Source organism: Micromys minutus (assembly GCF_963924665.1).
Source record: "Micromys minutus genome assembly, chromosome: 29".
Taxonomy (NCBI): domain Eukaryota; kingdom Metazoa; phylum Chordata; class Mammalia; order Rodentia; family Muridae; genus Micromys; species Micromys minutus.
The window spans coordinates 5,248,987-5,262,776 of NC_137964.1; the positions used below are offsets into that span (position 1 = coordinate 5,248,987).

Here is a 13,790-nt window from a genome sequence, read left to right on the forward strand (position 1 = left end):
GGTCCATGGAACTGGTTGATTTTTATGTGTATGATTGTGTATCTGCTACATTTGGAGCTGGAGTTATAAATCACCAGATATGGGTGCTGGTGATCAAACCCAGGTCCTCTAGAAGAGCAGTGAGTATTTAACCACTGAGCCATCTCCCCAGCCCACACCTCCTCCCTCCCTTCCTCCCTGGCTGGCTGGCTGCTGAGCCCCAGGAATCCACCCACTCCCACCTCATCTGTACTGGGATTGTAAGCATCAGCATGACAACAATACCTAGCTTTTCTGTAGGTTCTAGGATCAAATGGGACTTTGAAAGCTCTTATCTACCCAGCCTCACACTTACCCTTTCATGTCTGGCTCATTTACTCAGTACTGTCTTCAAGGCCCACCCATGTTGTAACATGTAGAGGGGTTTGGGTTTTCTTTTTTTATAGGTAAGAGCATTCCACAGTATACTGAGACACTCCTCAGTCCAGAACAGATTTACGCTCTGATAAAGCCATCACAAACACATTTATTGAGACAGACATGGCAGTGCACATGTGTATTGCCAAAGCTGGTGAATGGAGATAGACAGATTTCAGGGATTAAACTGGCCTTTAATAGAACTTTTATTTTCATTTTTAAAGAACTGGTTAATCTTCACAAAAAAAAGGTATAAATGCAGCCATACCAACTTTATTCACAGAAACCACCTGTTCTTCCAATCTTACCAGTGGGAGAAATTTTTTTTTAATTTTATGAGTATATACATACTTCAAATACATTATTCACCGTAAACCTGATTTACCACAATTGACATTCTTAATTTAAACTTGTACAAAAAATATAATAATATTTTAAAATATACCATGTCAGTATATGTCACTCAGAAATGAGAAAGAAACTAGGTAGGAAAACTAGTTATATTTCCAAAACCACAGTGTTTTCTTAAAGAATTGTAAGTTTGTGGGGTACATTTGTGTGCATGTGGGGTGCATGTGTGTGTCTAGGCCAGTGGACAACCTCTGGGGTCATCCTCAGTTATGCTGCCCACTTCACCTCCTTCTGAGACATGGTCTCTGACAGGCTTGCAGCTCACCAATTATGCTGGGCTGGACAGCTAAGACCCAGGGAGCCTCTTGTCTTTACTTCCTGAGCACTGGGATTACCAGCATGCCTGCTACAGCACTGGGAGCCATTTCTACTTGAATCCTGAGAGCTGAACAAAGGTCTTGTGACTGGGTGGCAAGTATTTTACCAACTAAACCATCCCCCAACTCTGACACTATTCTAACATTAACAATTCCTAAAAGTAAAAAATAGTTCTAAATGTATACCTTGAGTATAGTGATAGTTAAATTGAACCTTAATTATGGCAAAATTATTTCCAAAAAAATATTTAAACTGTTGAATCTTTCTTGGAGAAGAAGCTGTGAAAGCAGACTGACCATGGGCCTGCATGTCTACAGACACGTTCTGGGATACTGGTGGGCAGCTGATGTCTTCTGTACAGTTGGCCAGAACCCTAAACTTAAGGGATTCCAGTGCATAGGAAATTTTGGAGAGGAATGTGACAAACAGCAAAATGAGAGCGTTGTGATGTCCTGGCTTTGAAGAATCCCCCACGGTTCTCTCCTCCCCCTTATGAATGCTTCCTGAAGAATCTAGGCCATGCTGCTGTGTGTCACAGTCTAGCCTGTGCAGGGAGGCAACAGATCACAACGAACAGGAATCCTAAAATCTTTATTTTTAAATAAAAATAGGTTATAATATTATTAAAGAACCAAACTGAGTATAATTAACAAGAGGAGGTGTCAGGTGAACAAAGACACACCTCGTTTCCTCCCCACTTTTATTACATGGTCTCAGTCACTGCCTGTACACTCAAGTCCATTCCTCTCTCTATCTCCTCACTTATCTTGAATCAAATCCCAGATATCATACCACTTCCCCGACGCGCATTTCAGTATGTACCTCTAAAACACTCATTTTCTCAACACAGCGAAGATAAATAACACCCAGCAATGACAACATATCTAGAAAAGACTCCTCATACATTTATAAAGTAACTCCCAGCAACCACATGGAGGCTCACAACCATCCTGTAAAGGGATCTGATGCCCTCTTCTGCTGTGTCTGAAGACAGCAACAGTGTGCTCATATATAAATAATTCTTAAAAAAAAAAAAAAAAAAAAAAAAACAGAAATACTCTGTACTATATGTAATAAAACATTACAAGACTTGTGGCATGAAAGTAAAACACAGGTTGGAGGGAATTACAATTTAAATACTTACTTAAATACTTAAAAAATAAGCCAATAAACCAAGGCTCCACTTAGTAAAATAGAGAAGCACAAGCCCAAAGTAGAAGAGGTAAGAGGAGTGGAGGAAACAAATGTTCATGAATCATCATCAGTGACAGACGGAGAGACGGACGGAGGGAGGGACGGACGGACAGACAGACAGACAGCACTGGTGAGAATAGCAGGGAATTGGGGGAACAACTTTGCACTAATAAACTCAACAACTTAGCTAAAATGGACAAATGACATGAAAATATCAAACAAAAGTACACTATCTAAAGGATTCTATTAAGGAAATACACTGGTGGGTAAATTCTACTAAATGCTTAAGGAAAAATTCCAATTGCATGCTACTATCAGAAAATACAGGATGAAAATTAAAGGTTTTAGTTTATAAGTAAAGTTGTAAGAATTTCAGATTCATAACCTGACAGAAACATAGACGTAACAATCCTTAATGATGTATGTGCTGGTCAAATCCATCAGCATATAAGCCAAAGTTTATCAGAATGTAATCAATAAATTCTAGGAAATTAATGCAATTTAAACAATTTAAGCAAGGAAAACAACATAGTCATGTAAATATACATAGAAAATGTGTGATGAAACAGAATGATGAGAAATTCTTCTGAAAACTTGTTTTGGAAGGAACTTTAAATTTTCTAGGTACAACGATAGCTGTCACATAAAGTCCAGATTATCACACAGCAAGTGTCAGCCACCTCCTCGCACCTCACCCAGTGTGCACGCTAGCCTGGTCTGAGCTTCAGCACGGAGAAGGAAACCAGAGCTTGAAGATGGAAGAACGTACAACTGTCCTACTAGAGAGCCTGAAGGAGCCACCAAATACACCTCAGAACTGAGAAAGGGCTCAGGGTATACAATATAAAATATAACAAAGAAAAGTAATCCTATCTTAGAATACACCAGAAGAGAATCCCTGAAAGTTGAAATTTAAAATAATTCCATTTTAGTATGAAAAACATGTCTCATGTTTTTAAAATTCACTCATGAAGGTTAAAATTAACAGAGATAACGTAGTCTTTACACTAATGTCTATAAAAATAATCTTATAAAATAAAAACTATGCCTTTCCATTAACTTCAAAGTCACAATATTATGATACCAATTTTCTCAATTTATGATTTATTGATCCATATCTTAATTCTAGAAGGTACTCTTTAGAAATTAAAATTGACTAGCTAACCAAAAGCAAACTAAACCAAACAAACAAATTAAAAAAAAAAAAAAACCCCAAAACCCAAAAACAGCAAAAAAACCCCACATAATACCACAGAAGACTTCAATACTAAATAGGCCAAGTAATCTCAACAAGAGGTAAAGCTAGGAGCTTTACCCTGCATGACACTGAGTCTGCAAATCTGGTATTAGTGGCAGACTAGATAACATCAGTGGTGCAGACACAGTCTAGAAACAGACCTGTGCTCACACAGTCTCGAACCTGTGAACTGAAGAAGATTTCTTTACCCAAACAGAAAAAACAGCCATAAAAGTTGTAAATGTATTAAACTAAAAATCCCTGCCCAAATTAAAAGGTAGAATTGTAAGTTAACCGAACACTTTGCTATTTCTTTGTGTGTAAATGCATGTATAGTTACTGAGAAGCCTGTAACGGTAAGTACCCTTGATTCAAAATCCAATCAAGTTTATCTATAAAAGCATTTTGTAGCCATCTTAAGTTCATTAAGTTGTATAAACTTTGGATCTGGTTCATTTTAATGTAATGTTTTTTTTAACTGCAAGTGCATTTTTAAAAAGCAATAAAGAATAATGACTGCACAGTGTGAGATAGCTCTGCAGGTTAAAGGCACTCACTGCAAACCTGAATTTGGTCCACATCCCACACAGGAGAAGCCACTCCTGCGCTCTGTCCTCTGGCTGACCACGCTCATGCCATGGAACAAATAAATACAAGAACCACAAATGCCAAATTCAATGAAATTTCACATTTGGTTCCTTTGAGACCAAAACCAGAGCAAAAAAGACCCAAAACATCAGCACTCCAAAAGTTCCCCTTGTCCCTTCCAGTCACTTTGATCCCACCAACAGTCTTAAGCAGCCTGACTTCTAACATCACAAAGCAAGGTTTAATGAATTTCAGTTTAAGACTGACCTGTGTATGCATACTAGAGTTTGATGAACCATCCTTGATGTATAAAAATCTTATGTCAAGAGTTGAGTGTGAGGGCCAGTTAACTGAAATGCATCTCACATGGAAATAAATGGAAGTTTAGAAGCCACCGCTGGACCGAGTGGCTGAACACAATTATGGAAGCAAAGGGATCCAGATGCTTTACTGCTCTGAGAGCTGATTCTCCAAAACCCACAGGATTCACTAGCTAACTGCCCGTGGAGTGGCGGGAGATCTGTTTTGGTCTCCCTCGAATTCCTCCACTGTTCCATGTCCATTTCACCTGTCTTGTTTTTGTAGAGGTCCTCAGAGCCACATCAGTATGAAGGTCACTTATGGAGACACTTGCCTCTGCCCTGTGCACTGAGGTTACCTCAAAGCGCCTCTCTCCATCCACAGTTGCTATGAGAAAGCAGTCACTGCTGCCTACTAACTAGGCAAAGGCTCTTTGGTGCCTGGAACTTGTGTATAGTTTCTGCCACTTCTAGGCCTCTTGTTGGCTTGCTGAGGTGTCCCAGGGGTCAGTGGTCACTTGGGGACCCCTTTGTGCTCCATAGTGATGTGGCATCTGTATATTTTGGAAAAAGCCCTTTTGGCTGATCTGGACCATCATCTATTGCCATCCACAGTGGCAGCACATAGAGGGAAAGATTAACCAAAACTGAGAAAGTTATTTAAAGACATATAGAAACCTCTAGTTTTTAGTTTTATTAAAGAGTATAATTGAAAGTTATTAGCATTCGCTTACAACCTTTGGACTCTAGATAAGCAATCAAGTCAAATTAAATAGTCCCAAACCAATTTTCTGTGTTTACTACCATAAATTTCTATGTCTCATTTAAAATGTTATGTTCATAACACTTAGATGTATTTCTTAAACAATAAACTTGTAAGCAAATTAGATTTCTATCCATAATAAAATACTGTGTGTGTGTATGTGTGTGTGTGTGTGTGTGTGTGTGTGTGTGTTTCTTAAAACTCAACCTGATGGATCAAGGCTTGTTGAGTGGATTCTTTCCAATGCCAGGTGTGGGAGCCCATCCAAAATAGTCCGGGCTATTGCCATTGCTCTGGTTGCTGAAGAGAACTAAATGGCTGGACCCTATGGCTGAAGACACCACGGAGGCGGTTCTTCTATGTCTTCCGTCTCTTGCCAACTCTCTACCCAACAAGCAAGCATCCTTTCCTTTCCCAGTATATCTCTATCATGACACCGGCTTACTGATTTATACTGTTAAGATCCATGAGCCTCTTTTACCAGTAGTGTAAAAGTACTCAAACATAAAGACCCAAACTTGTGAATCTTCATTATTCCTACTTTAATGTCCTGTCAATAAATGCTTGTCCTTTGGAGGCACATGATCATGATTCTGTTAAGTGAGTGTAGTTATTTAAATTAGTACTTCTCGATTATAGAAGCCACATTTGCATATAGACAAGAAGACTAAAGCAGTAACACACAGGCAGAGACTATGATACATACATGAAGATCTGATTATAAAGTCAGGAAACATAAATTTGAACCGCTTTTTTTAAAAATTGTGTGTGTAAAGGTCAGAGGACAGTGGTAGGAGTTGTTCTTCTCATTCTAACTCACAGGTTTGGGGACTGAATTCAGGCCATGCCACTTGGCAGCCAGCACCTTTACCTACAGAGCCATAGTTTTATAAAAGTAAAAATGCATCAGTCTCAAGGACACAAAGTTTAGTTTATGCATAATTACTAACAATGTGCTATCATGAGAACACTTCCTTTGGAGTACGGAGATTCTAGTCTCAATATGGAGAGCTGTGCTTCCAAAAGAAAAATGAACATGATGATAATCAAACAGAATCTCTTTTTTTTTACTGGCAAACATAAAGACACTAATTCCAGCCATATAGAACTGTTAACTCCATACAGTAACAGATATTCATTTGCCAGAATAAAATGACAACAGGAGCGCTAAGAATCAGTGATATTTACCCCAAACAAATAAATGTATACTCTGCAAGAACGTTAAGCCACCCTCACTTCTCCTTTTTTAAAAACCGCATTTTCTGTAAATACTTAAAATGAAAAATATTTATCGGCTATATGATGGCAAATACAGCAGAGACCTACACAGGTGACAGTCCTACATTAGCTGACGTGGTAACAACAAGAGCTCCACTTACTGCTATCTCTCTGCAAGCCGACATAGAAATTCCAGTTCCTTCTATTTGTTTTAAAGCGTAGTCTTTATCGTCCTTCCTGTAAAAACAAAGTTATTTTAATATACAGGTTACTCTATGTTTGTATGCACTTTAATAAGTACTATATAAAAATGAATCCTGTGTTTAATACTGTGTCAGACAGGAAAACTAACAAACCAGGTCAAGGTGGTTACCTGGGGGAGGGGGTTCCACCACCAGAATGTGCCCTCTCCCAGAATGAGCAGCCTTGTCCAGGACTCCAATTAGTTGTGCAGGACAGAGTCAGACATCCTGCTCTGAACTCCTAGGAACAAGTTTCCTTCTGAAATAAAGCTTGGTTTCTGTGCTGGCCAGTCTTATGTCAGCTTGACACACAAACTAGAGGCATCTAAAAGGAGGGAACCTTAACTGAGAAAATGCCTCCTTAAGACCTGGCTGTAAAGCACTTTCTTAATTAGTCACTGATGGCGAGCTCTATGAGAACCCATCCTGGTGGTCCTGGGTTCTGTAAGAAGGCAGGCTGAGCAAGCCATGGAAAGCAAGCCAGGAAGCAGCACCTCTCTGCATCAGCTCCTGCCTCTAGGTTCCTGCCCGGTTGGAGTTCCTGTCCTGACTTTCTTCAATGATTAACAGCAATATGAAGTGCAAGCCAAATAAACCCTCCTCTCCTCCCCAACTTGCTTGTCATGGTGTTTTGTCACAGCAACGGAAACCCTACCTACGACAGTTTCTAAAACCAGTTTAGAGGTCAATGCATTTGAGAAGTTCAAATATGTCACTAAAGGACAAAATCGTTGTCGTATTAAAACAAACACACTCTAATCATACCCCAATAATAACTTAGGTCACATTCAAGTACCTTCCAGAGTCATTCTCTTAGCATCTATTTCTAAGTGTTAGGTATCAACAACTGTGCTAAAAACTGGAGATACACCAGCACGCAACCTCTTGCAGAGCTTCATGTGTTTATGCCATCTGCCATAACACAATGCGAGAGCTACAACAGGTCATGTATAAACCAGACACATAATCCAGGGATTACTCTGACAGAAGACCCATGCAAAGACTTTTCAGAAGTATCATCTAGCTGAGGGAATGGTTCTAGGCTTGGGGACCCTTTATTTTCCTGGATACTAATAGGATCCTGAAGAAGATCAAGAAACAGAAAAGTTGAGGAATATCCCACTTTAATGACTTTCATGATTTTCATTAAACTGAAGAAAAGGTCACAGCATAACAGGAAATCAGAGGGCAGTACAGTGAGGGCTGACTGAATCAACCTTTGTAAAACCAGTTAAGGTCACCTAATGCTTCATTCTTTTAAACTGTTATTAGAACTCACATTGCTTTATTCTTTTCTTTTACAATGTATTTATACCAAATCCTCAGGTAAATAAATATCAATTATTCAACTATGACACTATTTCCCTATTTCCCATAGGGAAACAGCTTTATGATAAAGGATTTTACAACGTATCTCACAGTAAAAGTTCTACAGGTCTCATCATATAAGAAAGATAATAAGGATAACTGTACTTTAATACTAAGTCTGAATGGTTTCTCAAAGTCTGAAATAAGTAAAGACATAGAAAACACAGTAGGAAGCCTACTAAACATTTATACAGATGGGGGGTTAGCTGATTAATGTTATAAAATACATTCAGCTCTGTCCAAGGTAGAAAGAAACTTAACATCTGACTTTAACTCTCCAAGGACAAATAGTGCGAAAGTCATGGAAACACTCACTCATTCCCCTTCTTACTATCTTATTCTAGCTTTATTTTAGATGCTGTGACAAATTCTATGACCAAAGCATCTTAAAGGGAGGAAAAGGTTCATTCAGCTTACACAGCCCATCACTGAAGGAAGTCAGGGCAGAAACTCAAGCAGGAATTTGAAACAAAAATTTGGAGACTTGCTGCTTGCTGGCCCACTCACAGGCTCATGCTCAGCTAGCTAGCTGCTGCTGCTTTTTAAAAGATACTTGTGTGTGTGTGTGTGTGTGTGTGTGTGTAAGAATGTGCACAAATACACAAGTGCCCATGGCATCATATCCTTGGAGTTGGAATTATAAGGATTCCATTGAATGCTGGGACCCGAACTCAGGTCCTCTGTCAGAGCAGTAGTGCTTTTTATCTGCAGAGCCATGTCTCCAGACCCGAGCTAGCTTTCTCATATGACTCCGGACCACCTGCTCAGCCCTCCTACAGTAATAATTAAGACAGCCCACTGCAGACACAGACACACATCAATCTGATCTGGGAAATTCCTCAACTAGGACCCTCTTGTCTTTGGACTTACCTTCGAGACAGGATCTCACTTGGCAACCTTGGCTGGCCTGAGCTTGGCTTACAGACTAGGCTGGCCTTAAGCTCACAGAAATCTACCTGTCTCTGCCACCTGAGTGCTGAGGTTAAAGGTGTGTGCCACTGTGTCCTACTAGCCACACATTTTTAAAGTAAAAGGTTCATGAGATCTTAAACAGATTTACTCACTGGTTTCAGTAATGATCAAATGTAAGCAGTCAAATTATAAATAAATGCTAGTAAAGCATTCTAAGTACAGCAACCCTTGAACAACATGAGCTTGAGCTCTCAGGTCTTTGAATATGCAATTTTCTTAATATTTTCATGAGTGTGAAAAGTTGTAAATGAACTATATATGACCTAGAAATATGACATTAAGAAAAATTAAGAAAATGTTAGGTATGCCATGAGTGCATGAAACATATATAGACAAGAGCTTGTTGTTTACTACAATAAAAAATATATATATTACAAAAAGTTAAAATTTATACAAGTTCTGGACTAATTCTAAACTCTGTAAGATCATCAAAAACCGAGGGCTGTCCTCAGATATAGTCTAGAACTGAAGCTCTGCACAGAAATCTGGAGACCCATCAGCTATAACACTAGGAATATTTCTCAAACATGCTAGTACAACTCCACACACAGCTCTGTTCTCTTGATCTCTACTTTACCTGTTTCTTTCCAAAAGAATTTTTAAAAGTTTTGGAAATATATAATCCCTAGCTGCCACATCTATATTATTTAGTTCATGCATAGAAAACTCAAATACAAGAAGTAAAATTTAAATAGGAAAAGCCCACAGGTAACCTGAAAAATCTTGAACTTTCTAGGAAATTAAAGAGATTGAGAAAAGCTATAGATTTTGGGTGCAACTTTTGGAAGGCCAAAATCCACTCTTGTTTGTGTATTGTATACTCTAATTCAGTGCTGTACAAGAAAAAAAACAAGTTTACTGAGGGTCTCAGGACAATGCTAACAACATTCTCAGATACCGTTCAGGAGCTCCTGAAGCAGTATAAGCTTTCTCGTTACTTTCTGTGAAGTAATTACAGCTAAGAATACAACATTCTACATGCAAACAAATTCCAGACTGGAAACTTCCCTCTTCCCCCTGAACCACCAGCAGAGCCTCCTCTCTGGGAAAAATCAGAGTACACCACTAATGATCTTATTAGTCTAATGGCCATACACCTACATCATGTTCCTCATAAGCAGAGCAGGCAGCTGCTTGACAAAAATACTTGGAAAGATAGTAGAACAAACAGTACTCTATATTAGCTAAAAATATATATAAGGGGAAAACTACCCACAATTCCTCATTTAACCCCTCTGAAGAGCTTATCAGAGTCATAGTCTTTCATATTTTGTGACATTATGAATTTATTGGATAATTTCACTGTGGAAGAAGCATCTACAGCACAAAACAAATCACTACTTTAACTTTTCCTCTAGTGTTCTTCTCCTTAAAATCCCCAAGGTCACGTAAAAACACAGATCTCATCTCAAAGAGGGTAAGAGGCTGTTTATTCTGGAGCCAAACATAAGTGACTGTGTCCTGAGAACACAGGCTCATGTAACCAACTCCAAATCAGTTTCACAAAGTTTCACATAAAAAAAAAAAAACAAATTAAATCATAAATCAAGACACTTTTAAAATATATTGGTGGAAACCGGGGAGGCAGATCACTGCAAAGCTGGGGAATCTACGCTATTGACACCCGATGCCGTCTGAAGATATTCTTAGGTTGGTAGGAGCCGGGGGACCTGTGAGCTTATATACAGAGGTGGGCAATAAATGGCTGGGGCAGCGGGCTAAAGGTAGCCTAAAATAATTTTTGCTTTGAACTTACAACACTGCCTCTCCACACCTGAAGTTCTCAAGTCAGTAGCTGTAGTTGCAGCTTCTTTTCTGCAACTTTGTCCCGAGGGGAAAAGATTCACCAATGATTGCATATTTGTTAAGACCAAATCCAAACACCTGCTCAGAGTTCTGGAAGTAATAAGTTCACAGGAAGACTATATAGACAATGGAAGGAGGAGGAAGGACAAACTCAGGATCTCAGAGCTGTAAACACACTGCATCTGTGTCCACATCCCAAACTCAACACTTCTGCCTGTTTGTGGAGACAGACTTTACTGTTTTTCATACTGTACTACAGAACTCACTATGGATACAGACTGGCATCAAACTCAATCCTCCTCCTAGACTCTTAAGTACTGAGATTACAGGCTACACACCACCACCCCTGGCCTGAACACACCATCCTAGGCTGCAAGTATGTCCCTGATTATCTTTTTGATGAGCTCCCCCTTGGAGGAGTGAGCAGTTCCTCTGGATAGCTGTCTTTAGGTTTCCCTCAAGCACACTCCATGTTTTCAGCAAGTCCTGGAATAGATCCATACTCTTGGCTTCTATTCTAGGGAACCATCAGATGACACTGTCTAAAAATTGAATAAGTGAACCCTCACTCTGCACATTCCCAACTTGGCACAGAGAAGACCCAAGGCAACCTCAGGCAGTATACACCCAGTACCTGTAACTAAGAGATAATGTGATTCACTGACCATCTGAGGCAGATGTAACTTTAAGTTTTTCAAAACCTATTTCAAATGATGGTTCTTAAATGATTTAACCTCCCTTTTAGCCCACCACCCACCAGAGGTAGTGAGAATGAAAGGATATATATGGGGGGGGGGGGGAGTAGACCTGTTTAGTAAGGTTCTCTGGAGCAAACTGTCTGGAAATTGGTAGTTCAGTTCACAGGATATCAGCAACTCAACCCACTCACAAACACTCCACAGATACACCAGCAGTCCAGATCAGTAGAGTTGGGATATCAACACAAATCAGCAGCCTAGGCACAAGTCAGCATGAGGGACCAGGAGGAATGTCAGAAGTTCTCGGCTATGTCTCTCTTGGGGAAGCAAAGATCAGCAAAGATGAGAGGTCTACTAGCATTGCACAGTGAGCTCTGTAAGCAAGCCTACCTCAGCCTTCTCCACTGTCCTATATATACCCTCCAAGTATCACGTCTTCCACAGGTCTTGCCTCAGCTGACATCACTCTGCCAATGACCCTGAGTTCACAGAAGCAACAAGAAATTGCAGCACACCTCCAGAAGTTTTTGGGTGTGTTTCTCTCTGGAGTTCCAACAAATGCAGCTCAACTACAAAATGTAAGGTGGACCAACACGTGTGTGTTAGCACAGAATCCTTCGTCACCTGTCCTTTCATGTGCTCACTTTTGCAGAACACCCTCTCTCCCGGGTCTGCTTCAGTGAAATTCCTTCACATGGGCTTAGTCTTTGAGTGAATGTGTCCACTTCAGAAAAACACTCCTTCATATGTTTGCCCCAGCAAAACACCATCCAACTAACTTCCCAAAGAACCCTTAAGTTTCCACTTCAAGCAAAAGATCGCTATTGTCTCATAATGGGTGGTTATTAAAGGACTTAACCAAGTCCCCTATACCCAAGCTTCTTTGCTGGGAACAGATCTTTTCCAATTTAAAACGAGGATTTAGCAGCTTCCTTCTTTGAATTTATCTAATTATAAAAATTTCCAGCTACTTATACATAAGATTTGACCTTTGTACAAGTTTTGACATTACTTCATGGGAATTAGATCAAAAGTCTCACAACACAGGGACCAATAACTACTACCCATTTCTTCTGAGACAGTCAGAATACACCCAGTTAAGGAGGCTTCTGTTGACTTGATTTCAAGGTCTTTTTAAAATTAAATTTTTACTTATTTATGAGTATATGACTGAATTCAGGTCCTCTGGAAGTATAGAAATCACTCAAGCTCTGAAGGTATCTCTGAAGCCTGGTTTAAAGGTCTCTAAACTCCAGTGTCACTCCTATTGTGCAATCTTTGTTGCTCACTGAAGAAAACACACAAGCAAGGAAGCCTTCCTTATATAATTCTGTGACTTTATTTCTTTCTGCTGTGTTTCCATTCATGCTATAAAATGTCATGGGGCAGAAACATCAACTTGCCACAAATGAGCATGCTGAGTAGAAGCTGTCCTGACTACTTGACTGATGTAGAAAGACATACCCTGGCACATATAAAGTACTGTGACAGAAGAAAGAAAATTTGCGTTTTCTAGCCTGGCCCTCCCTGTCATAGAGCTGATTTACTCTGTTGCTGCTGCCACTACTTTCACTGATTTCAGAACTAGCACTTCCAGGCTTCTGCTATTGACTGAAGATCCGAGGCTCACTAGGAAACTTCTGGGGCTAGACTGGGACTGGTAAGGCAAGCCAGCTTTGTGGCTGAAGCCAACTATTGGGTTGTCAGCATTCCCAGTGAGACACCTTCCTAATGCTGAGGCCTTTACAGTTCCTCATGTGGTGACCCCCAATTATAAAATTATTTTGTTGCCATTTCATAACTGTAACTTTGCTACTGATCTGAATCATAATGTAAAGACCTGTGTTTGCCAATGGTCTTATGCCCCTGTGAAACCCTACCCACCCCACTCATGCAGTTCTTACCATTTTTTTAGACTGTCATTCTCCTCCACGAACAAAACCCACCTTTATATGTTTTTTGTTAACATTTCTCTCTACCTGATGGTTTTCTCTAACATTTCTTGTCTTCATGCTCTTTAAACTATTTTCAAACCACTTTTAGATCAACAAATGCTAACTCTTGTTTATGGAGAAGGTAGGTATAAATGTCACTCTGTATTCATAGATCGACATCACATTTAGAAGTTGTTTTTATGTCACAAGCCATTTTGATTGTCCATGTTTGTTTATTTTTTTCTCATATAAATGTTGCTTTTCATGCTTTAAAAAAAGGAGAATGTTAATGCAGCATACTAGTGTTCAAGAGCTAAATGACCATGACCCATTAATATACTGTCCA

At 39.6% G+C, this 13,790-nt stretch overlaps 1 protein-coding gene across 3 annotated transcripts in view; it reads right to left on the reverse strand.

Moving 5' to 3' along the window:
* CDK8 (cyclin dependent kinase 8) overlaps window positions 1-13,790 on the reverse strand; it is a 64,675-nt gene that overhangs the window by 32,729 nt on the left and 18,156 nt on the right. For 2 of the 3 annotated variants that reach the window (XM_080941446.1, XM_080941445.1), the window contains exon 2: window positions 6,586-6,661. The exons of the other annotated variant lie outside the window; for it this stretch is intronic. In XM_080941446.1, coding sequence (XP_080797572.1) covers window positions 6,586-6,661 — 76 coding nt within the window. The remainder of the gene's footprint in view (window positions 1-6,585; window positions 6,662-13,790) is intronic. 3 annotated transcript variants of the gene reach the window in all.